Source organism: Thalassophryne amazonica, chromosome 8, assembly GCF_902500255.1.
Source record: "Thalassophryne amazonica chromosome 8, fThaAma1.1, whole genome shotgun sequence".
NCBI lineage: Eukaryota > Metazoa > Chordata > Actinopteri > Batrachoidiformes > Batrachoididae > Thalassophryne > Thalassophryne amazonica.
Genome location: NC_047110.1, coordinates 7,378,264 through 7,405,502, shown reverse-complemented (window position 1 = coordinate 7,405,502; position 27,239 = coordinate 7,378,264). Strand labels below are relative to the sequence as shown.

At 44.5% G+C, this 27,239-nt stretch overlaps 1 protein-coding gene across 3 annotated transcripts in view; it reads left to right on the top strand.

Moving 5' to 3' along the window:
• The window catches only part of ckap5 (cytoskeleton associated protein 5), a 250,007-nt gene that overhangs the window by 45,747 nt on the left and 177,021 nt on the right, over positions 1–27,239 (top strand). For all 3 annotated transcript variants that reach the window (XM_034175712.1, XM_034175711.1, XM_034175713.1), the window contains exons 7-10: positions 3,339–3,439; positions 3,544–3,657; positions 8,489–8,593; positions 13,572–13,661. In XM_034175712.1, the coding sequence (XP_034031603.1) occupies positions 3,339–3,439; positions 3,544–3,657; positions 8,489–8,593; positions 13,572–13,661 (410 nt within the window). The remainder of the gene's footprint in view (positions 1–3,338; positions 3,440–3,543; positions 3,658–8,488; positions 8,594–13,571; positions 13,662–27,239) is intronic.

Below are 27,239 nucleotides of genomic sequence, written 5' to 3'. Positions count from 1 at the left end.
TTAATTCATTGGATGTAATCACGTAACAATGCAACATCTGTTGCATTGTTTCTGTAAAGGCTGTCAGTTGTCCAGGTGGTTTCCATAGTAGAAAAGCTTGAATCTTCAACTGGACTGGGTTGCTTGATGCAAGGACATTTCGCTTCTAATCACAGAAGCTTCCTCAGCTAAATTTCTTGCTCTGGTAGTCTGACTTGACTCTTGTAGAGAAGAATAACAGAAGCCAGCAAAGCTAGTGTTTTAAACCTAACCAGACCCCTCCTACCGAGAGGCAGACTGCTTTTGGCAGTGACTAACAATTGTTCTAATTAGCACCTATTGTGCTCTAGTTAACACTCTCCTAATGACAGGGCAGCTGTCCCTCCTAACGATGGGACTGACACCTCTCCTGATGACTCTCCTGACAACGTGAATGACTCATTACCATGAACAAAAGACTGAAACTGCTTTGACCTGAGTACCCCATTGTAAACAGTTGACAAAGCGTGTCTCAGACCCCCTCCCCGGTTAAGGCTGGGTTTCAACTGTTTCACATACAATGCTTCCTTCACTGCCCTCTCAAACCATTTCTTTTCTCTGGCTAAGATTTTAACTTCCTTGTCCTCAAATGTGTGGTTAGTGTCTTTAAAGCCCCTTTCACATTGGCGTATTCGTAGAGCTGCTCATTGTGACGTATCGTCTATGCTGAGATGAGCAGCTCTCCGCCCACTTTCAGCAGCTCTATGTTGAGTTTTTGTCTCCCTGCGCAAGAAATTAAACATGTTTAATTTTTTTCGGCGTAGAATGCTGGACACAGTTTTAAGCAGGTCTGCGCAGCACAGCGTTACTGCATGCAAGTCTGTGCAACACGGCGCTCCTGTACACAACCAAAAACTGAGTGCTGGACCCAGAGTGATTCAGCTGAGAACATGATCACACAGCCCACAGTGCCTGTGTGTGCTCAGAACAGGGAATCGAACCTCAACTCAGAAATTCAGAAACAGCAGGTCGGTCGGTCGGTCGGTCAGTCTCTCTCTCTCTCTCTCTCTCTCTCTCTCTCTCTCTCTCTCTCTGTGTGTCTGATCAAACCTGTGACTTTAAAATAATTGCGCACTCGCTGCATGTCGGTGTGATCATCAAACGCCCTGATCGATCAGGTCTGATCAAACCTGAAAAGAGCTGTGACTCTTTAAAATAAAAGCGCACTCGCTTACATGTCGGTGCGCTCATCAGACGAACCTGATCGATGAGGTCTGATCAAATCAGTGGACCTGATCGGAGCAACCGGAGGTTTAAAAGATTAACGAGTCACAGCGTTTCGTTCAGAGCAGCATTTAGCACAGCCAGACTCAGCAGCATCTGTACACAATGAAAGTGATCCACCAAGACAAAAAATAAATAAATAAATAATAATGACAATATTAAATGACTCTGTTTTTGAGCCGCACCACACCTGCAGTAGAGAACAGAGAACATTTCCACAGAGGGCGGCATGGTACACGTGGCTGTGTGCACACATTAAAAAGCGAACACACGCAGCTGCAAGTATGAAACACAACGCTGCAGTACACATCTCAACGAATACGCCAATGTGAAAGGGGCTTAAGGTGGAGATGACCTGTAGACTGAGGTTCACCGGCGCCCTCTCTCAGCCTTTTGTGCAACGGCTATACCAGCTGTTGCACAAAAGGCTGGTATAGTTTTTTGTGCAATGGCTGCTTAGTCTCACCTATGTAGTGTTCTTCACAGTTTTCCTGACATCTGATAGAATACACTACATTGCTCTGTTTGAAACTGTTTGTCTCAAGGTGTTAACAGGTTTAAAGTAAACTGGGATTTTGTGCTGTCTGAAGATCCTCTGTAGTTTTTCCCCTACTCCTGCTAAATACGGGAGAGACTCCTCTTCTTCTTGGCTCCGTCTCCTGTCTGTCTGGTCTCTTTGATCTTTGGGACTTCTGCACTTTGTCCAGGGACCATCGTGGGTACCCACATACTGTGAGGGCTTTCCGGACAAGTTGTTGTTCTTTAGCCCTTCCCTCTGTAGTTGTGGGCACCTGTAGGGCTCTGTGTTGAAGAGTCCTGATCACCCTGAGCTTGTGTTCAAGGGGGTGGTTTGAGCCACAGAGCAGATATTGGTCAGTGTGAGGGGGTTTTCTGTAAACCCCTGTCTGGAGCTACCTGTTCTTTCCAACCTTAACATCACAGTCCAAGAAGGCTAAGTGGTTGTTTCTGGCATCCTCACGTGTGAACTTGATACTGGAGTCCACCGAGTTGATGTGCTCTGTAAAGGCCTCCACTTCCTGTTGCTTCATTTTAACCCATGTATCATTGACATATCTGAACCAGTGACTGGGAGAGATGCCCATGAACGACACCAAGGCTGTCTTCTCCACTAGCTCCATGTACAGATTGGCCACAATGAGGATACCAGAGAGCCCATCGCACAACCATGGATCTGCCTTGTAGTAATTCCCCCTAAACAGGAAATGTGTGGTGTTAAGACAGATCTCCAAGAGTTGGCAGATGTGGTCTGGTGTAAGTTTGGTCCTTTCAAATAGATACGTGTCCTCCAGCAGCCTCTACCTCACAGCTGTGACGGCCTCAGCGGTGGGGATGCAGGTAAACAAGGATGTCACATCGAATGACACCATAGTTTCATCTGCCTCCAGCTGAAGGTCCTTGATCTTGTTCACAAAATCTTGTGTTTTCCACATGGTGGTCTGAGTTACCCACTAGAGGAGCCAAAATCCACTTGAGGTGCTTGGCCAAATTGTAAGCGATGGAATCTGTGCTGCATACAATAGACCTGAGTGGCACGTCCTGTTTGTGGATTTTGGGCAGTCCATAGATGCATGGAGTGGCGTCCCCAGACTGGCCGTCACAGCTGTGAGGCAGAGGCTGCTGGAGGACTGCTGACCTAACTTACACCTTACACCTTGATCTTATTGACCATTCACTTGCGTTTCAGCTCCGACATCATAATAGTCCCGTTGCCTATTTGCAGCTTCGCAGTTTGTTCTACTGCTGCAGAAATATACTTGAAGCTTTGTTGAGTGAAGTCTATCAGCTCCATACACGTGTCCCAGACGCAATGCAAATGAAGCATGTTATAATTAGTGATCTCTCTGAAACTGTCCCAAAAAACTGACCAGGTTTCAGAGCATGTGCTTCTGCATCGATGACACTATGGAACCACCTCCTGAAAGTCATCATATTTCTGCTGCACTCTGACACAGGAAGTAGAGCACAAGGAGTCATGGCTAAATGGTCCACAGCTGTTTTAGGTGTTACCTTGAGGTTCAGCAGCATTGCTGCATTGGTGCTTGTAATCTCAGACTTTGATGCTTTCTTTCCTCCAGGAGAGGATGAGGAGGAAACTGCAGCAGCTGTGGATCCGTATGAACTTCTGGAAGCTGTGGAGATTCTCTCCAAGGTTCCTAAAGATTTCTACGAGAAAATAGTGAGTTTTGTATACTTGTCAGAGGCTCCTAAAAATGTGGAAACATTCCCTTTAACCTGCTGTACGTTATGAAAGCCTTTATGATGAGGTGTTTGTTTCAACAGGAAGCTAAAAAGTGGCAGGAGAGGAAAGAAGCTCTGGAGGTTGTCGAGGCTCTGACCAAGAACCACAAACTAGAGAATGGAGACTATGGAGACCTGGTTAGAGCACTAAAGAAGGTATACTCAGCCACCACTTTACTGGATTAATGTGTTTCTAGTTTTTGTCTTAATAATAATCCCAGAAGGGAGATTATGTTGTGGTGAAGCAAGATAGTGGCACGTGCAGATGCAGCGTGTCTGTGCTCACACTTTCAGTGCAGTGTCGAGCTAACACCACCTACAGTTGACGCGATCTGATTAAAATTGAAGTTCATGTGAGAGAAGTATCACAGCAGAACTTCTCATTCTTACAACATCCCGGTAACATAACAAGGGACCCTGTCTCTCCGTGGCTCACCATCCCAACAAGCAAAAAACGTGCATGCAGGGCCAGTGGACAAGCCAGGCTACGGAAGTGGCTCCACAAACCATTGCTTTCCAGCCTCTCCCTCACCAATGTAAGATCCTTCTCTAATAAAATGGATGAATTGAGGCTGCAGACGGCTTCAGATAACTACACCACTGTGTCCTAGTCTTTACTGAAACTTGGCTTCACACTTCAGTCCGAGACTCTGCTATCGAAACTTCATCAACACAGACATCATCAACACGTCAAATGTGCCACAAGAGGAGGAAGTACACTGGACAATGTTTACACCAATATTAAGCTAGGTTACAGGGCCAGACCTGCACCACACATAGACAAGTCAGACCACATGTCTCTGCAATTCATCCCTCCGGAAATCCACCCCCTCCACCAGTCAAAACACGACCAGGCGGTGCTTCTCAGCAGCTGCAGGACGGCTTCAACAGCACTGACTGGGACGCATCTCAACTCAACTTTATTTATAAAGCACTTTAAAATCAGCACATCTTTGAGGATGAGGACCTGGATGTGTTTACATACACTATACTGTGTTACATTAAGAACTGTGTAGATACGGTCACAATAGAGAAACGCATCATCCGGGTCGACCCCAATCAGAAACCCTGGATGACAGGGAGGTGAAGGAGCTGCTGATGGAGAGAGACTCCACCTTCAAAGCTGGTGACGGGGCTCTCTACAGCACAGCCCACGCCAACCTGAAGAGAGGCATCTGGAAGACCAAGGAGGACTTTAGAAGGAGGATGGATGACCACCTGGACAGCAACAACAGCAGGCAGGCATAGACGGCGGTCCAGCACCTCGCCAACTACAAACTCGGCATCAGAGCTGCTGAAGGTGACGCTGCACAGGCAGAAGAGTTAAATCTCTTTTTTGCTCACTTCGAGACTGACATCAGGTGCAGCCATGTCGCCGCCAGTGGCCCAGAGCAACGTCATGGTGGGGGAGCACGAGGTGAGGCGCATGCTGAGGGGTGTCAACCCACACAAAGCAGCAGACCCTGGCAGCTCTGGCAGTGGTGTATGTATGTATGTACGTATATAGGTACGTACCTCCCTCCTACCCAAAAAAGGTACAAGCATTCTGAAATCAGCTCCTGTCACACTTTTAGGAGCAATTTTATGTAACTTTGTACAAATCCTTGTTATAAGTTGGGAAATGAGCATATTTTCATATTCCTCCAGTTGGGCTCATTTTGCCATTGATGGCCTTGGATTAACAACGCTAGACTCCCTCAGTTTCATGCTTGGGTGCCTGCATTCTGAAATCAACTCCTCTCACATGTTTAGTAGGAATTTCATGTAACTTGGTACGAATTCATGTCTGTCTGTCTTAATGATAACTAGCGTGTTGCCCATGGGGATCCACGGGCTCTCGATTGGGTAATGTTTATAAAATAGGTAGCTGACATTTTTCAAGGGTGGTAATAAATTATGCAAAGTTTCAATAATTACAGTAGTTGGAATGGTGTAAGAGTCCAGAATGTTTTAAAACCTTAGACCTCAACAGTTTTTAGAAGAAGAACTCAACCCTTTTATTTCCTGTTAATTATATAATTTTAAATATTAATTTACTGTCTTAATGTATTTATAATTTTTTCAGGTTCTTGTTACCATATACACACTACTGTTATTATTATGTTATTATTACTTCTATTTTGTCATTTGATTTTTAAATGGACCACAATGGAAATTAGCATTTTCACTTTCTTATGTCATCCATGTAATTCTTAGCAATGGTATTATGTACAGTGAAGTTGGGACGTTGTGTAAAATGTAAATGAAAACAGAATACAATGATTTGCAAATCCTCTTCAACCTATATTCAATTGAATACACCACAAAGACAAGATATTTAATGTTCAAACTGATCAACTTTATTTTTTGTGTTATTGTTTTATGTTTACCACTGTGTTACATCACCTTTCCTTGTAACAACACTCAATAAGCGTTTGGGAACTGACAACACTAATTGTTGAAGCTTTGTAGGTGGAATTCTTTCCCATTCTTGCTTGATGTACGAGTTCAGTTGTTCAACAGTTCTGGGTTTCCATTGTCGTATTTTGCATTTCATAACGCGCCACACATTTTCATTGGGTGACAGGTCTGGACTGCAGGTAGGCCAGTCTAGTACCCGCACTCTTTTACTACGAAGCCACGCTGTTGTAACACGTGCAGAATGTGTCTTGGCATCGTCTTGCTGAAATAAGCAGGGACGTCCCTGAAAAAGATGTTGCTTGAATAGCAGCATGTGTTGCTCCAAAACCTGGATGTACCTTTCAGCATTGATGGTGCCATCACAGATGTGTAAGTTGCCCATGCCATGGGCACTAACACACCCCCATACCATCACAGATGCTGGCTTTTGAACTCTGCACTGGTAACAATCTGGATGGTCTTTTCCTCTTTTGTCTGGAGGACACGACGTCCATGATTTCCAAAAATTTCAAATGTGGACTAATTAGACCATAGCACACTTTTCCACTTTGTGTCTGTCCATTTCATATGAGCTCGGGCCCAGAGAAGGTGATGGTGCTTCTGGATGTTGTTGATGTTTGGCTTTCACTTTGCATGGTAGAGTTTTAACTTGTACTTGTAGATGAAGTGATGAACTGTGTTAACTGACAATGGTTTTCTGAAGTGTTCCTGAGCCCACGCGGTAAGATCCTTTACACAAAGATGTCGGTTTTTAATGCTGTGCCGCCTGAGGGATCGAAGGTCACGGGCATTCAGTGTTGGCTTTCGGCCTTGCCTCATATGTGTAGAAAGTTCTCCAGATCCTCTGAATCTTCTGATTATATTATGGACTGTAGATGATGGAATCCCTAAATTCCTTGCAATTGAATGTTGAGAAACATTGTTCTTAAACTTTTGGACTATTTTTTCATGCAGTTGTTCACAAAGTGGTGATCCTCACCCCATCTTTGCTTGTGAACGGCTGAGCCTTTTGGGGATGCTCCTTTTATACCCAATCATGACACTCACCTGTTTCTAGTTAACCTGTTCACCTGTGGAATGTTCCAAACAGGTGTTCTTTGCGTATTCATCAACTTCCCAGTCTTTTGTTGCCCCTGTCCCAGCTTTTTTGAAATGTGTTTGCAGGCATCCATTTCAAAATTAGCAAATATTTGCACAAAAACAAAAAAGTCTATCAGTTTAAACATTAAATATCTTGTCTTTGTGGTGTATTCAGTTGAATATAGGTTGAAGAGGATTTACAAATCAATGTATTCAGTTTTTATTTACATTTCACACAATGTCCCAACTTCATTGGAATTGGGGTTGTACTTACATTGAACTTACAAAATAAAATCATGCACGCTTTTAATGTATAGATGATTTACCGCCCCCTGTTGGAATGGCATGTGAGTCCAGAATGTAATTATCAGTGTTCATATTTCAGTGTGTGGTGTTAGCTAATATCTGTAACGCACTACACTCCTCACTCCCTCATTCACGGTAATGGCAACATGACACTTAACTCACTCATGGTAACAGCAACATGACAGTTAACTAAACTGACTAAACCAATTGAACTACAAAAACACAATAAATCAATAGCTCTTAACAACATTTAAAACCCCAAAACCCCAAAATCCCATGGTGCATTGCAGCACAGCGTCCATTGTTCACTGTTGTTAGCTAATATTGCAAATTTCTCCAAAAATGTTCCATTTTTGCAGTGTTCATCCTTGACCCAAAATGCATAAGCATTCCAAATGGCAAATATCAGCACTAGTCAATGAGCCAGTCATCAAGTTTGACCTAATCAGTACCACGTAAGGTGATGAAACGACACTTAGAATCCAGCCTTAGTGTACCATGGCTTACACAAAAATGTTTGATAACCATCCTAGGTTGGTAGCTGTAGTCAGGTAGGGAATGAATTAATCAGTGAAGAATTACAGAAGTCAAAATGTAAAAGTGCTCCAATCGTGTTTAAAAACTATACCACATTATTTGTCTGGTGATAACAATTCCACAGAGGTATAGTTTAGACTATCTATGACTGAATGTTCTGGTATTATGGGGTAAAAACAGCAAAAATGGTGATAAAGGTCAGTTTCAGGGAAAGGGAAGTCTGGGGTCCCCTGCTGGAGCTGTTGCCCCCACGACCCGAACCCGGAAAAGAGGTTGAAGATGATGATGATAGTTCATGTAACTTGGAACATATCCTTGTTATAGGTTGATAATATGCATACTGCAATGTACTAGATTTGACACATTTTGGTGGAGTTATGGCCCTTGATTAACAAACCTAGACACTGCTGGTTTCACGAGTTGGTGCCTGCATTCTGAAATCAACTTCTGTCACATTTTTAGGAGGAATTTTGGAAAGCTTGGTACAAGTCCTTGACATGTTAGCAGAATGTAGAAGCACTTGTACCAAAAGCCGCATTTGGATATTGTGCTGTCAGAACACTCTTTATTTAATTTGCGTGGTTTAGAGGCATTCCACAGAGGACTATGGTGGTAAATTTTTGGTTGACAAGGTTTTCAGGTGAAGATGTGTTTTGTGTTGCAGGTGGTGGGGAAAGATGCCAATGTGATGTTGGTAACATTGGCTGCTAAATGCCTAGCTGGGCTGGCCACCAGTCTCAGGAAGAAGTTTGGACCATATGCAGGCCAGGTGAGCATCTGACAGCAAACAATCAGAAAAAAAAATCATTCAGTTTGTGTTTACACTTCGGCATTGTTCAGTGAAGTCGTGCATCACTGATGTTCTAAACCCCTTTAAAGACATTTTTTCTGGTACTGCAGTGAGCGGTTGTTTCTTACAGTATCAAAGATGTTGCCCTCTAGAATGTGGTCATGTTCACAGTTTGCTTTACAGTGTAAAAATCTGTGTGATTATGTACTGATATTTGGGGCTTATTTTTCTGACTTCATTTTAACACAGTCACATTTATTCAGGACTGATAGTTATTCAAGAAAAATGCATTTGCTTTAGCTGTTCTCTTGGTATTTTTTTTATAAATGGAGCAACAGATAAGGAGGAAGTTTTCCATGTGCATGAAGTGAGGCACTCTAAAACCTGTGAAACATAAAGTGCTTAATTGTTGTATTAAATTGTGGTATGGACAGTGTCAAATTTTGGTAATTCAAGGCACTTCACACAAGTAAGGTCTACCCTTACCAACCCCGCAGAGCAACATCAGTAAGGAAAAACTCCCTCTGAGGAAGAAACCTCAAACAGACCAGACTCAAAGGTGTGACCCTCTGCTTGGGCCATGCTACAGACATAAATTACAGAACAATTCACAAAACGAATATACAGGAAATGGTGTTTGTGCACAGGACAGGAGGGTCTCCAGCACAAATACAACTCCCATCTCTGGATGGAGTTGCACCTTAAACAGAGAGAAAAACTGTGGTCAAACTTTTGTGCTTCAAAGCTCAAAAGTCTGGCTGCAGCATTTTGAACCATTTGGAGAGCCCTAATGCTGGACTGCAGTAAACCAGAAAATAGAACACTGCAGTAGTCCAATCTAGAAGAGATAAACGCATGGAGCAGGGTCTCAGCATCAGCCATAGATGGGATGTGACAATCTTCGCAATATTTCGCAGGTGGAAGAAAGCAGTCCTCGTAATATTTCTAATGTGGAGGTCAAAGGACAATGCAGGATCAAAAATTACCCCAAGGTTCCTCACTTTGTCAGTGTGACGTATGACACACGAGCCTAGGCTGCGTGTTAACTGGTCAAATTGATGCTGATGTCTCACTGGACCAAGAACCATTATTTCAGTCTTATCAGAGTTTAAAAGTAGGACGTTTCTAGACATCCAACATCTCACTGATGCAAAGCAATCTTCTAAGGATTTTATGTGAACGAGATTACCAGCAGTTATCAGCATGTATAACTGAGTATCATCTTCATAGCAGTGAAAGGTAATCCCAAAACGGCGCAATATGTGCCCAAGGGGTGCTATATAACGGGAGAAAAGCAGGGGGCCTAAGACAGACCCCTGTGGAACCCCAAATTTCATGTCACTAAGGTTAGAGATTGTGTTACTGTACAAAACACAGTGAGAACGACTGGTCAAGTATGACGTCAGCCATGCAAGGGCACTCCCAGTAATCCCAAAATGATTTTCCAGCCTATCAAGTAGAATATGATGATCCACTTTATAATGCAGCACTGAGATCTAACAGCACCAGAACCGTAGTGGTGTCCAAATCCATTGTAAGCAGAAGATCATTCACCACTTTAGTGAGAGCCGTCTCTGTGGAATGATATTTTCTAAAAGCAGACTGCGGTGGCTCAGAGATTATTCTCAGTAAGATAGTCTACGAGCTGCCGTGACACCACTTTTTCCAGAATTTTAGAGCAAAATGATAGATTTGATATCGGCCAATAGTTTTTCAATATACTAGGGTCAAGATTAGGTTTCTTAAGTAACAGTTTAATCACTGCAGATTTGAAACATTTAGGAACAGATCCAGAAATTAAAGAAAGATTAATAATTTCCAGCACAGTCAACCCAAGAGTGGGCCACAGGTCCTTAAACAGTTTTGTTGGTATAGGATCAAATAAACAGGTTGTGCTTTTTGTTGACATTACGAGTTTCGTCAGCACGCCTAGTGAGATACTATCAAATTCTGTAAATCTAGGTAACACCTAAGTAATGGCACCCACCTCAATAGCATGGTGTAGTGGCTGGGTTAAGGCATGCTGGGATATGTTTAACCTAATGTCTTCTATTTTCTTCTCAAAGTAATCCAGGAAATCTTGTTCTGTAAAAGGAGAGCAAACTACAGGTGGTTGTCCATGAATAAGTGTTGCCACCGTGTCGAACAAGAACTTTGAGTTATGCTTGTTTTTGTTGATCAAATCAGACTAATAGGTCCGGTTTGTTGCCAATAATGCATGCTTATAGTCTAAAATAGCATCATGCCATGCAAGGTGGAATACTTCTAATTTTGAACAACGCCATTTCTGTTCTAGACCTCTAGCCTTATACTTGAGGTCATTCAGGTAATCATTGAGCCAAGGTGACTGTGATTTTGGGGAGCAAGGTTTTAACACAGGTGGCGCAATCATGTCGAGTGTAGTTTTGAGCACTAAGTTTAAACTATCCACAAGTCTGTCTACTGCTTGGGTATTTGCCATATGTGAAGCTAAGACCTCAGGCAGTCTAGCTTTGAGTTTGGTCTTAGTTGAGGAGTTGATGCATCACCATGATAGTGATATATATGGTTGTTGTTCCACTAAACACAGCAGCGAAACTGTAAACTTAATAAGTGATTGATCAGAGACCACTGATGTAAGAGGCATGATGTCAATATTCGTGACAGCAATACCACGTGTGAGAACCAAATCCAGGGTATTTCCACTAATGTGCGTTGAGTCCCGAATGCATTGTCGAAATCCTAATGCATCCACAAGTTCCATAAATGATTTGCAGAGGGGATCAGAAGGCTTATTTAAATAAATGTTGAAGTCACCAATGATCATAATGCTATCTGCACTAGTTGACTAGATAGAGATGAACGCACCAAATTAATCTAAGAATTGAGAATATGGGCCAGGAGGCCTATATACAGTGACAAAGTAATACAGCTGATTTTTATACTTCTGACTTTAGCAATGTGTAATATCCTGAGCAAAGCGGAGAATCAGATGCTCAAACAAGTTATATTTGTGACCCCCCAACAGCTAATAAGCTAAACCTAGATTTATAAATAAGAGCAACACCCCCGCCTTGCTTTGCATCACGAGGGACGTGACTAAATGTATATGCTGGTGGGCAGGCCTCATTTGAGGGGAAGACAGCTGTAGGTTTAAGCCAAGTTTCACATCACCCAATTATATCTAAGTGATGATCCATAATTAGATCATTAATCAACAATGATTTTGAGGACAGTGATCTTATGTTAATAAGACCCAGGCTAAGGACCTCAGTGGGGTTGACATTTGAACTGTTTGGATTTAGGAGTGGTTCCAGAGTAGCATATATGAGATGCCTAGAAGTAGGTTTAGGTTTGAGACATTCCACGCGCTTTGTAGATAGCAGACACAAAATCTTTGCTATTGCTGGAACAACCACTGGGCCATCCTCAATTTCAACATCATCCAATGTAGTAATGGGTATTAAGTTTGCAACGCATATCCCTCTATGATTTTTATGGACACGTCTACGGAAGCAGGCCACAGTCTCAACTTGTTGAATTTCCCTCCCTGGCAGATAAACTGCACTATCACCATAGTGGATTTTCTGCACTAGTTTCCCAGCTAAGCTAATGGATTCCACACCCACATTTGTCATAAGCCTTGCAGGGTCTCTAATCACTTGCTCCGTGGTCTGCTGTAAATTCCTAATGTTACCCTCCCTGTAGAGCTCTATCTATGTTTGCAGACAAGATGGCGGCGTATTTCCCAGTAGGGTGAAGGCCATCTGGCATCAGCAGGCCACTGAAGCCTTGCTGTCTACAAAATTGCACCAGCCACCTGTTTAACAATGTCAGCATGCTAAACGCCTCATCATTACCCCGGGAGGGGAGGAGACCAGAGACTATTAATCGATGCTGACACATCTTTCTGGCAAGGTCACAAGTCCTTTCTATGTCCATTTTTATGACCTCTGAGTGCTTTATCCTGACATCATTGGTGCCGACGTGAATAACTATGTGACTACATCGCGTCATGTTCCTTAGTCTGTCTTCACATCTGCAGCGTCAGCACCCTAAGATGGAATGCAGTGTCGGTAGCTCTGGCCCCAGGAATACATTTGACAGGCATGATGTCAATATTCGTGACAGTAATACCACGTCCAAGAACCAGATCCAGGGTATTTCCACTAATCTGCGTCGAGTCCTGAATGCATTACCGAAATCCTAATGCATCCACAATTTCCATAAATGATTTGCAGAGGGGATCAGAAGGCTTATTTATATGAATGTTCAAGTCACCAATGATCAGAATGTTATTTGCACTAGTTGACAAGTTTGAAATGAACGCACCAGGAGGCCCATACTCAGCATTGGTTACTTTAACATGGGGGTCTACGAAGAATGTCTTGGCACTTTAACATAGGGGTCTACGGAGAATGTCTCCCTTTTTGAACCAGCCTCAAGTGGTCATTCAAAGAACTGTAGTGTGTGCTTCATTTAACAGGACTGGGGTTCAGTCCTTTTGAGCCAACAGTCGATCCTGGTTTGCATCATGATGGTGCAGCTGCATTCAAATGGAAGATCAGCAACTTTTCCAATGGACTGCCTGTCTGATACAGCCACGCCCACCTTCAGAACCTGTGATGTCATCACTTAGGTCCTGTTACTGTGACATAAAAGCAGAAAATGGCTAAATCTCTGTGCATGAAGGTCCTCCTTCTGGTTGTTGTTTGGTTTGTTTATCCAGAACGACACTGAAAGTTTATTTTTATAAGAGTTGGATGTGCATTGAAGTGTACCAAGTTATCATAAATATATAAACACATCTTGTCCATTAAGATCATGCCTGTGTGTTTTGTGTGTTAGTCAGCCTGTGGCCAAAGACCATGTCTGATCCAAATCTCAACAAACATTTTACCTCACCACTAGCTGTAAACTGGTTTAGACGGAGGTATTTTATGCCAGTGCAGCTCACACTCCGTGATGTCTCCTTTAGGTGGTACCAACCATTCTGGAGAAGTTTAAGGAGAAGAAACCTCAGGTTGTCCAGGCCCTGCAGGAGGCCATTGATGCCATCTTCCTCACAGTGAGTATGGATGGCAAACATTTCCGGTGCTCGTTTCCCCCACCCATCGCAACACCAAAAACTATATAACGGCTTGAGGCAAACTTACTTTTATACATTCATACTAAAGAAACAGCATCATAATTCTTTGAGCCTTTAACAGCCAGAAATGCAAGTTCTATTTCATTCCTCCTGACCGCCAGAGGGCGGTGCTTTAGCATCTGGATAACTACATGTGCGCAGCACAGAGGTCCGGAATATATACCAACAAAGTCATGCCATTGAATGTGACCTGGGTGACGTCACTGGTTGTCTTTATATACCAGACGCACCCAGCGCTCGCTTCTTTTCTACATTCTCGCATTCTTAGAGGTTGAGAACGCATTTAGCTGCGATTGCCGCTCTCGCTTGTAGCCTCACAACCTACCTTCGGTTGGAGCTACGTGCACTGCACACATCCTCCAGAGGCTGCAGACACGGCTTCACCGTTTTTTATATTCTTTGACTGACGCCTGTTGTGAGTACACCTTCCTAAACGCCGGGTGCGCGCCTTTGCCGCTGCCCTGCTGGGTATTTTCCTCTGTGCATGTTAGCTGTGTTGTTTGGATGAAAGCTGGCTATTTGTTTAGTTGTGTCACTAACCCCGTTAACTACGTGGTAGTGTGTGTATCAGGACCAGTATAGTGTACTGTGTTGGGCTTGCCGTGAGTGTTTTCCACTCCTTGAAGTACTTTGTCTGCACTGCCGCCATTTGCTAAGTTTAACAGCTCCGCTAGCAGCTAGTGTTGTCGTCGTTGCTCTAAGTGACTTAGCACTTGGGCTGTGAGTTTTTCGGCTGTGTGCATCGTGTTATTACTGTGGCTGTGAGTGTTTCACGCTCCGGGCCTTGTATTAGCTTTTGCACTGTGAGTGTTTCACGCTCCGTGCCGAGTCTGCGGCTGGAGCGCTTCACGCTCCGTGCCTCGTGCCGAGTCTGCGGCTGGAGCACTTCACGCTCCGTGCCTCGTGTCGAGTCTGCGGCTGGAGCGCTTCACGCTCCGTGCCTCGTGTCGAGTCTGCGGCTGGAGCGCTTCACGCTCCGTGCCTCGTGTCGAGTCTGCGGCTGGAGCGCTTCACGCTCCGTGCCTCGTGTCGAGTCTGCGGCTGGAGCGCTTCACGCTCCGTGCCTCGTGTCGAGTCTGCGGCTGGAGCGCTTCACGCTCCGTGCCTCGTGTCGAGTCTGCGGCTGGAGCGCTTCACGCTCCGTGCCTCGTGTCGAGTCTGCGGCTGGAGCGCTTCACGCTCCGTGCCTCGTGTCGAGTCTGCGGCTGGAGCGCTTCACGCTCCGTGCCTCGTGTCGAGTCTGCGGCTGGAGCGCGTCACGCTCCGTGCCTCGTGTCGTGTCTGCGGCTGTGAGTGCTTCACGCTCCGTGCCTCGTGTCGAGTCGAAGGCTGTGAGTGCTTCACGCTCCGTGCCTCGTGTTACTATTTACACTGCGTGTGATTCACGCTTTGTAAATTCCATTTGTAACCATCAGGGCTTGCGTTAGCCATCTGCACGCAGTCCACAATGTTGACAGGGCCTTTTTTGCATGGCTGTAGTACCTGTTTGGCTCCCTTGAGCCCAGATGATGGACATATGTTTTGCCCCTCGTGTCTTGGGATCGGACACCTGAGGGAAGCCCTGACTGGTGATGCCTGCCTTAATTGTGCCAGCATGCCACTGGCAGAGAGATCTGCTAGACGTGCGGCATTGGAAAGTGGAGTATCTAGTGCGACTTTGGCCTCCAGCCCGAGGAAGGAACCAAAGCGCCGTAAACGCCCACATGCAGGAGCCCCTTGTGCTAAGAAGGTTACTCATGACCATGCTTTGGCTGAAAAAGTCGAAATGTTGACTTCTGAGTTTGCTCAGATTAAGTCCTTGCTTCTGAATCTACAGCCTATGGATGCAGTGACAGTTCCTGTTGTCCCTAATGAGGCTGATCAGACCAATGTAATTACTCAGCAGGAGGAAGATGTCGTGTCTATTGCTGCGACTGATTCCTTGTACATGACAAGTGATAAACTGTGTGGAGGATGAGGATGAGAGGGGTCTTTCTCCAAGCCATTCATTAGTAGGCTCTCACACCTCTGAGGCAGAGTCCCTGCCGCAAACCAGACCTGGACTGTCCTTTGTCAAGTAAGCTGTTCAGTTGGCTTTATCCAGGCTTGGGGTCGACAATCCCCCTGCGGAAACCACCTCTTCAATTGCCTTTTTCAGAGTCACTCAGAGGCCTGATTTCAATGTTCCAGTTTCACAACCATATATCGAGGAGCTCCACCAATGTTGGGCGGACCCCAAATCATTGACCCATCTATCACAGGGCTGCAGAGCCCTTAGCTCTATGTGTGATTCGGCGCAGTATGGTCTGAACCGTATGCCCGCCGTTGACAGCATTATTGCGAACCTGGTTGTGGCTCCAGCTGATGCTGCTCAGCCGGATACCCACTGCCCACATCCTCAGTGTAGGGTCACTGATGACCTCCTCACCAAAAGCTATGACATAGCTGCTCGCATCGGTCGCCTAGGCAACTCACTGTCCCATTTAGCCCTTGCCCTCTCAAAGTCTTTGAGGGAGGCAGAGGTTGATGATGCTACACAAAGTCTTAGTGATGCCTCACTCCAAACCTTTGCTTATATGTCCAGAGAGCTTGGCAGACTGATGTCAACCCTTACCATCACTAGACGTCAGGTGTGGCTTGTGCAGTCCCCCCTGTCCGAATCCTGCAGAGGCACACTCCGTTCGCTGCCGGTTCTTCCAGGCCAAGTATTTGGACCTGCGGCCCAACAAACTTTGGAGCATGCTGTTGAGGCTAGTAAATCTCTGCAACAGTTTGTTGACCTACACCGGTCTTCCAGACCTCAGCCAGTCAGACGTGCTACAGCTTTTCACTCTACATCCAGGCTTCCGCCGACTCCCAGAGCTGCATGTGCTTTTGCAGTTGAGGGCCAGCTCTCCCAGCGGCCTGCCTTTCGGGAGCCTACGGGCAGACCCCCGAGAACTGAACGGTTTCACACAGCTTCCAGTAATCGCGCCCAGAGGTCCTCAGGGATGCGAGGCAGAGGTGGTCGGGTCTGACTGCCAGTGTTTGGCCCCCAGCCGTTTTTCACGAAATCAACTCAGCCAGTGGGAGGCTCAAGTTCAAGACCCATGGGTCATTTCAACCTTGTTCGAAGGTTACAGAATTCAGTTCAGATGTCGTCCTCCAAAGTTCAATGGGGTGAAGATGACTGTTGTTTCTGACTCGGTGCAGTCTGCCGCCCTACAACAGGAGATTTTGGAACTCCTGGAGAAGGGGGCCATAGAGCCAGTTCACAGTTCATACCAGCTCAGGGGGTTCTATTCAATTTACTTCCTTGTTCCAAAGAAGGATGGCTGCTTTCGTCCTATCCTCGATCTCCGACGTCTGAATCGTTATATCAAAGTGCTGCAGTTTCACATGCTCCGCACAGTAGACTTCAAACTATCACACCAGGAGACTGGTTCACAAGTGTCGACTTAAAAGACGCCTATTTCCATGTGCCAGTGGCGCCTCATCACAGGCAGTTTCTCCGCTTTGCTTTCGAAGGTCAGGCATACCAGTTCAGGGTGCTTCCTTTCGGCCTCTCTCTCGCCCCTCGTACATTTACCAGATGTATGGCTGCAGCAATAGCCCCACTGCAAGCTCTTGGATTAAGAATCCTACCCTACTTAGACGATTGGCTTGTCTGCGCTCCGACTCAGGAGCAGGCGCACAACTACACAGCTCTTCTACTGAACCATGTCTCTCATTTAGGACTCACAGTGAACTTTGCAAAGAGTTCTCTTGTTCCCAGTCAACAAACGACCTTCATTGGCATTGCCATCAACTTCCTGACTATGACTGCATCGCCATCCCTGCAGAGTGGATGATGTAATTCGTCTCACATATTTAATGGGCTGTGACGCTGCCTTTTGGTTTGCTGCTCCGGTTGATGGGCAGATTGACTGCAATGTCGCTAGTGGTACCTTTGGGACTTCTGTTCTTACGTCCCCTACAGATATGGATCAACAACCTAGGCCTCAACTCAAAGTTGCATCAGCACAGGCTTGTACGACTCTCCAACCAGTGCCTTATGCACCTCAAACCCTGGGGGAACGTGGACTTCATCTGCAAGGGTGTCCCTCTAGGCTCCGTTCCTTCTCGCTGAGAGGTGGTTGTTACAGATGCATCACTCAAAGGTTGGGGGGCCGTGTGGAATCACAGGATGGTGAGGGGTGTCTGGAGTCCTCAGGAGAGACTCCATCACATAAACGTGCTGGAGCTTCGTGCTGTGCAACTGGCTCTCAAGCATTTCCTCCCGGCCCTGAGAGGAAGACATGTTCTTGTCTGGTCGGACAACACGTCAACAGTCTATCACATAAACCATCAGGGGGGCACCAGGTCCAATCACTCATTGGCAGAAACTCGGAAGCTTCTCTTATGGGCGTTGCCTCGCCTTCAAAGTGTCAGAGCAGTTCATCTGCCCGGCGTACAGAACAGCGCAGCTGATTTACTCTCCAGACAAAAACCACCACCGGGAGAGTGGAGACTGAACCCGATTGTGGTCCAAATGATCGGGCAGAAATATGGTGCAGCGGAAGTGGACCTTCTCGCTTCAAGCACATCGACACATTGCCCACGGTGGTACTCCCTCTTGGAACCAGACAGCCCGCTGGGACAGGATGCATTGGCTCACCCGTGGCCGGATTGCCTTCTTTATGCCTTCCCTCCTCTCCCGCTGTTGATGTTGACACTGCACAGGATAGATCAGAGCAGCCACAGGGTGCAGTTGGTTTCTTCATTCTGACCTGGGAGGATTTGGTTTCCCATGATTTACAAACTCCTCGAGGGGGAACCTTGGGCTCTCTCAGAGAGGAAGGATTTGTTGTCACAGCTACAGGGGAGGATTTATGTTGCTGCAATCTCTGCCCGGCACGTCTACGTTGAGGGCCGGTCAGTGGGTTCACACCTCTTAGTATGTTGTTTTTGAAATGTGCTCTGTTTGCAGCCTCCAAGGCTTGCACGCGTACCTTCATGGGACCTTCCTTTAGTCCTGGAGGTTTTAAGCTTATCCCCTTTCGAAACAGTTGAAAGTGCTGATCTTAAATGGGTGTCAGTGAGGACTGCCTTTCTACTTGCACTGTCTTCCTGCTAAGCGGGTGGGAGAGCTCCATGCCCTCTCAGTCGCTGGGGATTGTTTGCGATGGAATTCTGACGGATCTGGGGTTACGTTGTGGCCTAATCCGTCCTTTTTACCCAAGAGAATTTCAACTTTTCATGTTAACCAGCCAGTTTCCTTGGCTGTGTATGTCCCGCATTCTGATCCAGGATTATCTGTTTCAGGTTCCCTGTGTCCTGTCCGAATGTTGAAGCAGTACATTAGTGCGACTGCCGGGATCAGGAAAACGGATGCCCTGTTTGTGTGTTACGGTGATCACAAAAGAGGCTCTGCTGTCTCAAAGCAGCGACTCTCACATTGGCTCGTGGATGCCATTTTACAAGTATACAGGTCCAGAGGTCTTCAGCCTCCTAAGGTTACGTGCCATTCCACCAGAGGGGTGTCCACCTCCTGGGCTGCACTGAGAAGTGTCCCTTTGAGTGATATTTGTGCTGCTGCTACATGGGCTTCGTCCTGTACCTTCGCCACTATTACAGACTGAATGTGGCTGCTCCTCCTGCGGTGACTTCAGCAGTGTTGTCTCCCTCCACTCCCCACTGCTGATGCGAGGTGAGTGTGACTCTTCGTGACCTTGTTGGTATTAAGTCATCCAGGTGCTAAAGCACTGCCCTCTGGCGGTCAGGAGGAATGAAATAGAACGAGAGTTACGAATGTAACTACGGTTCTATGAATTCCGGATGACCGCCAGAGTTGCTTGTCACTCAGAGTTTTGCGAGTTCATTCCGAAAAGAAGCGAGCGCTGGGTGCGTCTGGTATATAAAGACAACCAGTGACGTCACCCAGGTCACATTCAATGGCGTGACTTTGTTGGTATATATTGTCGACCTCTGTGCTGTGCACATGTAGTTATCCAGGTGCTAAAGCACCGCCCTCTGGCAGTCATCCGGAATTCATATAACCGTAGTTACATTCGTAACTCTCGTTTTAGTGGTTGTGTACCGTCTTGTCCAGTGTAGTAATGTGCGTAACTAAGTGAGTCTTCCACAGCATGGTAGGGTTGAAGGCATCTATCAGGAGTTCAAAGTGCAGACTTTAGTTTGAGGGTGTTTGAGTTAGAAGTGCAGAGCTCTTATATGGGTCCACATTTTAATCAAAGGCCAAAATTAAATGGATAATTGATCAGAGTCAACCATAATGTGGCAATCAACCAGCAGTGTTTGCCAACGAACTACTCTGGTCTGAGGCTGTGTGGCAAAAACCACTTCAGGGCAGCTGGGTAGAGGTTTGAAGTCATAAGGGTTCAGAACGTCCAGACAACGTGGTTCACTTCATATGTTACTGTCCCGTAGCACAGAGAGTCCAGATTTAGTTGGAGCCACAGGACTTCTTAACCACCTCCGCTGTTACAGCTGCCAGACATTTTACACCTTATCTTGAGTGGAAATTGAATGATTGATGACTGCCATAATGGATCAGTAATCAGTGCAAAATATACATATATGAGCGTGTTGCCCATGGGGAACCACGGGCTCTAGATTGGGTAGAGTTTCTAAAATAGGTAGCTGACATTTTTCAGTGGTGGTAATAAATTATGCAAAGTTTCTATAATGGGTTGGAATGGTGTGTGAGTCCAGAATGTTTTTAGAACCTTAGACCTCAACAATTTTTAGAGGAAGAACTCATCCCTTTTATTTCCTGTTAGTTATGTATTTTTTAAATGTTATTTTACTGTCTTAAACTGTTTAGGTTCTTGTTGTCATTTTCACACCATTATTATTAGTATTACTATTATGACTTTATTTTATTTTTTACTTCTATTTTATTATTTGATTTTTAAATGCACCACAATGGAAATAAGTGTTTTACTTTTCTTGTGTAATTCATGTATTTTACAAACTTTATTTGGTTTTTAACAGGAATTGCACAGCCATACAACCACTCACAATGTGATACATATAAAACAAACCATACAATTCCCTTAGGTAATAAACAAACACACAAACAAACAACCTCCAATCGCTCCCAGGCAATAAGAGAAAATAATAATAAGAAAAAAAAAGGAAATAAAGTAAAATTAAAATACAAACTGCAATGCCCAGAAGAAAGTACAGTTTGTACCAAGGACTAGCCTGGGATAAAATGAAAATCAACTTGACCAACCAATCGTAGCAGTGGCTGCCAAATTGCCAAAGTGTCATCCTAATTTTCTCAAGTTTAAGAAAATAAACAATGTCCCTCAACCAGTGTATAAAAGAAGGAGGTTGTGGTGATTTCCATTTAAGAAGGATTATCCTCCTTGCAATAATGGTCATAAAGGATAAAGAATTTTCTTGGGAGGAGGACAAAGGAGACGGCCCTGAAAAAACACCAAACACAGCACTCTGAGGATTCGGATCAATTTTTCTGCCAACCATATCTGATATAACAACAGATAACTCTGTCCAAAAACTACTGAGCTGAGGGCAGGGCCAAAACATATGTATGAGGTTCACAGGAGACTGTTGGCACCTATCACAGACTGGGGAGACAGTGTTATAGAATTTAGACAGACGAGCCTTGGTATAGTAAACACGGTGCACAGGCTTGCATTGAATAAGACAATGCCTAGCACATATAGAAGACTTATGCACTCGTATTAAAATACGTGACCAGAGCTCATCAGAAATAGCCTCTCCTATATTGTCCTCCCAGAGGGCCTTGATTGAACTCAAAGACTTCATGCGGATCGAAGCTATGCAATTATAAAAAATTGAAATAGATCCTTTCAGCCTAGGAATGGGCAAAAGCAAGGAGTCAAAGTCAGAGTCCTCAGGCAGCCTAGGAAAAGTGGGAAAATTACTACTAACAAAGCTGCGAACCTGTAAAAATCTAAAAAAGTGATGTGATGGAAGAGTAAATTTGGCTGAGAGTTGTTGAAAGGTAACAAAAACACCATCAGTAAATAAATCCTTAAAAGTCTGAATGCCCAGGTTTGACCAAATCACAAAGGTTTTGTCTGTGAGAGAGGGAGAAAAGACATGATTATTCGCAATGGGAGCATATGAAGATAAGAGCTGTAGACCAAAATAACGCCGAAATTGAGTCCAAATCTTGAGAGGTTTTAACTACTCTATTCTTTGTATAAGCAACAGTCAAAGATTTAATTGGCGAATACAGTAAAGCCGCGAGAGACACAGGTTTTGCCGATTTCATCTCCATAACAAGCCAATCAGGAGAGGAAGGACCACACCGAAGCCAGGCTGTTAAGACCCTAATATTGGAAGCCCAATAGTAATACCTGAAGTTCGGCAGGGCCATCCCCCCGAGTGGCTTAGGTCTCTGTAGATATTGCCTAGACAATCTAGGAACCTTCCCCTCCCAGAGAAAATCTGAAACAAGAGAATCTACCCTACTAAAAAAGGAACTGCTTAAAAAAATCGGAACACATTGAAAAAGATACAAAAAGCGGGGGAGAACATTCATTTTAACACAATTAATTCGAGCTACCAGAGACAACTTAAGTAAGGACCAGCGCTCAAAATTATCTTTAACTTTCAACAATAAAGGAGAAAAGTTAGTATTAAATAAGTCCTCATGTCTATGCGTAACTTGAACTCCAAGATATGTGAAACTGTCATTGGCTACCTTAAAAGGAAAGCCATGCAGGGGGAAAGCCCTAGCAGCTGAGGTGATAGGAAACAATTCGCTTTTACCCAGGTTCAGCTTATACCCCGACAACCGGCCAAAGTCCGAAAGCAGCTGCAAAGCAGCAGGAATAGAATTATGCAGATCTGAAATGTATAGAAGTAAGTCATTGGCGTAAAGTGAGACCTTAGCCTCCAAACTATGTCGTCGTATGCCCACAATAGTTGGACTCGAATGGAGCATGATGGCGAGCGGCTCAATAGCCAAAGCGAATAAAAGGGGACTCAATGGGCATCCCTGTCTTGTAGAGCGATGAAGGAGAAAGTACCCCGACCAAGTGTTATTAGTCCTAACTGAGACCTGTGGGTTAGAATAAAGCAACTTAATCCAAGACAAAAAAGCTTCACCAAAACCAAACTTTTTGACCATATAAAAGAGGTAAGACCACTCAACCCTATCAAAAGCCTTCCAGCATCGAGAGAGATTAAGGCTTCCGGAGTATTATGAGATGAGTCATTATAAATAACATTAAAAAGCCTTCTAATATTAAAAAAGGAATGTCTATTTTGAAAAAACCCGGTCTGGTCTGAATGAACTACTGTGGGCAGAACACACTCAAGACGCAGAGCTAAAACTTTCGATAACAGTTTAAAGTCGACATTTAAAAGGCTTATAGGATGATAGGATGAACAACGAAGAGGGTCTTTACCTTTTTTCAGAAGAAGGGAGATGGTGGCCCGATTAAGAGTCTTGGGCAAGACTTCAAGAACAAAAGCCTCATTATACATTTCTAATAATAACGGTGCAAGTTTATCCCAAAACGCTTTATAAAATTCAGAGGGGTACCCATCAGGGCCTGGGCATTTTCCTCCCTGAAGAGACCGCACAGCCGCATTAAGTTCTAGCAAAGTGATAGGTCCACCCAGGTTAACAGCCGTTTCTTGATCAACAGTAAGCACATCCAATTTGGCAAAAAAATTATCCAGGTCAGCATCCAGGTCAGACGAGTACAATAACCTATAGAATTTCTCAAAGGCAAGGTTAATCTGACAGGGATCTGTCGTCACACCTGTGTCTGTTTGAATCTGGGTAATCTGACGTGAAGCAGACACCTGACGGATTTGGTGTGCCAACAGTTTACTAGCCTTATCACCGTGTTCAAAAAATTTTGCCCCAGACTGCAACATAAGTTCTGTAGTGCGGTGGGTCATAAGTATATCAAATTCGGATTGCAGTAAAAGACGGTCTTTATACACATTTGGGGCAGCACAGGCTGCATACATATTATCAAGCTGCGCAATTTGTCGTCTTAGCTTAAACAACTTCTCATTCCTTAATTTATTCTCGAAATGAATATAAGAAATTATCTCTCCTCTAATAAAAGCCTTCAATGGTTCCCAAAGAAGGGAAGCAGAGATCCCTGGTGCTCTATTTGTAGTCAGGAAAAATCTGTCTGTTTTGAAATATAGTCAGTAAAGCTAGTGTTTGAGAGAAGACGTGTGTTCAGTCGCCATAATGGACGTTCGGATGATAATGTACCTAACTTAACATTCATCAAAAGCGGGGCATGGTCGGAAAGAACAATGGCATCATATCTACACAAGGACAAGGATGGTAACAGCCTGTTTTCGATAAGAAAGAGGTCAGTGCAAGTGAATGTACGATGCACAGGTGAGAAGAAGGAGTACTCCCTTTTCAAAGGATTAAGAAAACTCCTGCATAAAAGAATGAATTGTTTTGGCCGATTGAGAGAGTATGGCCGGTCTGGATGAAGAACGGTTGAGTGCCGAGTCGAGCCAGCAATTAAAATCTCCGCCTAATATTAAATGATGTGTTGACATATCCGGAAGAACAGAGAAAAAGTGTCTATTGAAAGCCTCATCATCACAATTGGGAGCATAGACATTAGCTAATGTAACACGTAAATCCCTAATTGAACCCATGGCAATAACATATCTACCACTGCGATCAGAAATAATCTGATCACAAACAAAAGGGACTGATTTGTGTAAAAGAATAGCTGCACCCCTGGCCTTACCAGAAAAAGATGAGTGATAGATCTGGCCTACCCAGCTCGTCTTCAATTTCTGATGCTCTTGGTTCCTAAGATGAGTCTCCTGTAGAAAGATGACTGGCAAACTGGTGGTCCTGTCCTAATAATAGAGGCATAGCAAAGTATTAGACATATAGGTAGCAGAAACAATCTGGGCACAAACAAAGGGGTAAACAGAAAAAAAGCCAAGGAAGAGTTGGAGGTACACAACAACCAACAAACAAACCGAACATCTCGCCACAACACAAAAAGAAAAAAACAAAAAACAAAGATAGCAAACCAACAAACTGAACATCTCGCAGAAGCATCCCCCCAAATGGGATGCACGGAGCCCACTCCCCCCCCAAAATGCCTATAGCCTGACCTACAAAGGTCCTTGGAGAGATCCTAGAGAAAAAAGAAAACCCTCCATATGGAATGTAACAATTATAATAAATCTAGGTGCACAATATTGTATTTCAACAAAGATAGAAAAACAAGTACTTATAATTTATAAAAGTAACAAACACTAAGAAAAATACATAACGCTAGTAATAATAATCACAAAAAGCAAAATGGTAAAAATAAGCAAACCAAAGTGCAAACACCATACATAAAGTGCAAGGAAACCAACCTCAGCAACCAAATATGCAGCATTAGTGCAATAAAGTTACACTAATAATCCTTGGAGCAAAAAAAAAAAAAAAATTAACCATAACAAAATACTAAAACAAGTGTTACCCTTCAGAAAAAAAGTAAATAAAAGTGTCAATAAAGTCATAGCAATCCCCATGCATAAATGCAAAAATTTGTCCTGGACATGTCTGCTATAGAGCAGACATTCAAACAGAGTCAGGGATCACCACATTTTTGAGATTTTTTTTTCAACAAAATCCATGGCGAGTGATGGATCTTCAAAACTCTGGACTTGTCCACTTGGAAGAGTAATCCGCAATATAGCCGGATAGAAAAGGCCAAATTTAACACCTGGGCATGAGTGAAGCTCCTTTTTAACTTTGGCAAAGGCAGTCCATTTTTTGTCCACTGCAGCAGTGAAATCCGGAAAAACAGAAATCCTCTTCCCATTATAAAACAGAGGAGATGATTCACCAGCCTTATGCAGGATTTCGTTACGTTGCTGAAACATGTTCACTCTGGCAACAAAGGGATGGGGGGGTTCCCCGTCCACAGGTTTAGCACGGAGGGTCCGGTGGGCCCTGTCCAGCACGGGTTTGTAGGCCAAACCGAGTAAATCCTGGAGCAAAGTAGCCACAAAATCCGTTGGGCTTTTTCCCTCAGATCCTTCAGGCACACCAACCACCCGTACATTATTTAGCCTCGACCATCCTTCTAAGTTGTCACATTTCTTTGATAAGGACTCCACCAAATCTGTTAACGAAGTAACAGTAGCTCCCAGGGTAGTTAGCTTGTCATCGTGGTCATTAGCCGAGCGCTGAAGGTCCGCAATAGTTCGTTCATGTGTGGTAACTTTAGCTTCCAGTGGAGCAAGAGCAGTCATAATCTCCCTTTTCACTGCCCCAGACACAATTTCGTCAAATTTACTCACAAGATCTGAGCGCACACCCTCCAACATCTCCTCCATGCGCTTTAGCAGACGCTCGTTAGCATCGAGTGCTGGAGCAGCCTCGGGCTCAGGCGACAGGCGTGGCTTGCTGCGGCCTACCTTCGAGATATCGGATTTACCCCGGTTTGCCATAGTTTAAAAAAGTTACCAAAATGGGTTGAGCATAAACGTCATGTAGGTACTACAATAAGCTGTAAACGTTCAAAAAAAAAATCTCAATAAATCGTGCTAAAAAGGTTTAAGCAGTCACATTCCTGCGGAGCTCCTGCAGACACGTCTTACATGCTTGACGCCTCTCTCCACCTCTATGTCATCCATGTATTTTTAACGTATTTACAGTCAGGTACTGTAGTCTCTAAAGGAGCGCAAAAGCAGTTAAATAAAAGAGCATAATCCTACATCTGCGGACAGCCCTTGTCTGTCTGTCCCTATGAGAAAAATGGCACTTTCTATCACTGTTTGGGCAAATTACACATCAAATAAATAAAAAATGCAAATAAAAAAAGTGACAGTGCAGTGGGAAGCGGACATGTGTTGTGGTTTGTTTTTGAACCAGAGCTCAAACACGTCGAGGTGGTTGTGCAGGCGAGAGAACGCGCCTACTCTTTCAAGGGGTGTAGGCTAAAACTTACTGACACACCCTCTCCCATTTGCGTTGTCTTCCTTTCTCCACTGGGAACCAAAAAAACTTTTCGCGACTGCTTTATGACTGCAGCCCAAAACAAAACAGTACACCATTTTCCCGTTACAAGTGATGCTGTGTTTGTACAGGCTGTCCCCGGAAGTGGTCAAATCCAAAAAAGCTTCAACAGTTTGTGGAGCCCTCAGATGGTCAGGGAGAGAGTTCTAGATGAGGAGAAGTTGAACAGACGGCCCTGTCTCCCATACTGTGAGGTTTGGTGTGAGGGGGGACGGAGAAGATTAGTGTTATGTGAACAGAGGGAATGGGAGGATGTGTGGGGAGTGAGGAGGTCTTTGAAGTATGTGGGGGCATTGCCATGGATCATTGGTGGGTGATGAGAGCAATCTTAATATGGATTTTGTAAGTAATGGGGATCCAATGAAGGTTATGGAGAGTGGGTGTAATGTATTCCTGTTTATGTCCTCTCATCAGAATTGTAGCTGCACTGTTGAGCCTTTGAATGTTTTTTTTTCCAGAGATTCCAAAGAGCAGGGAGTTACAGTAGTCAAGCCTAGAGGAGACAAAGGCATTGACAG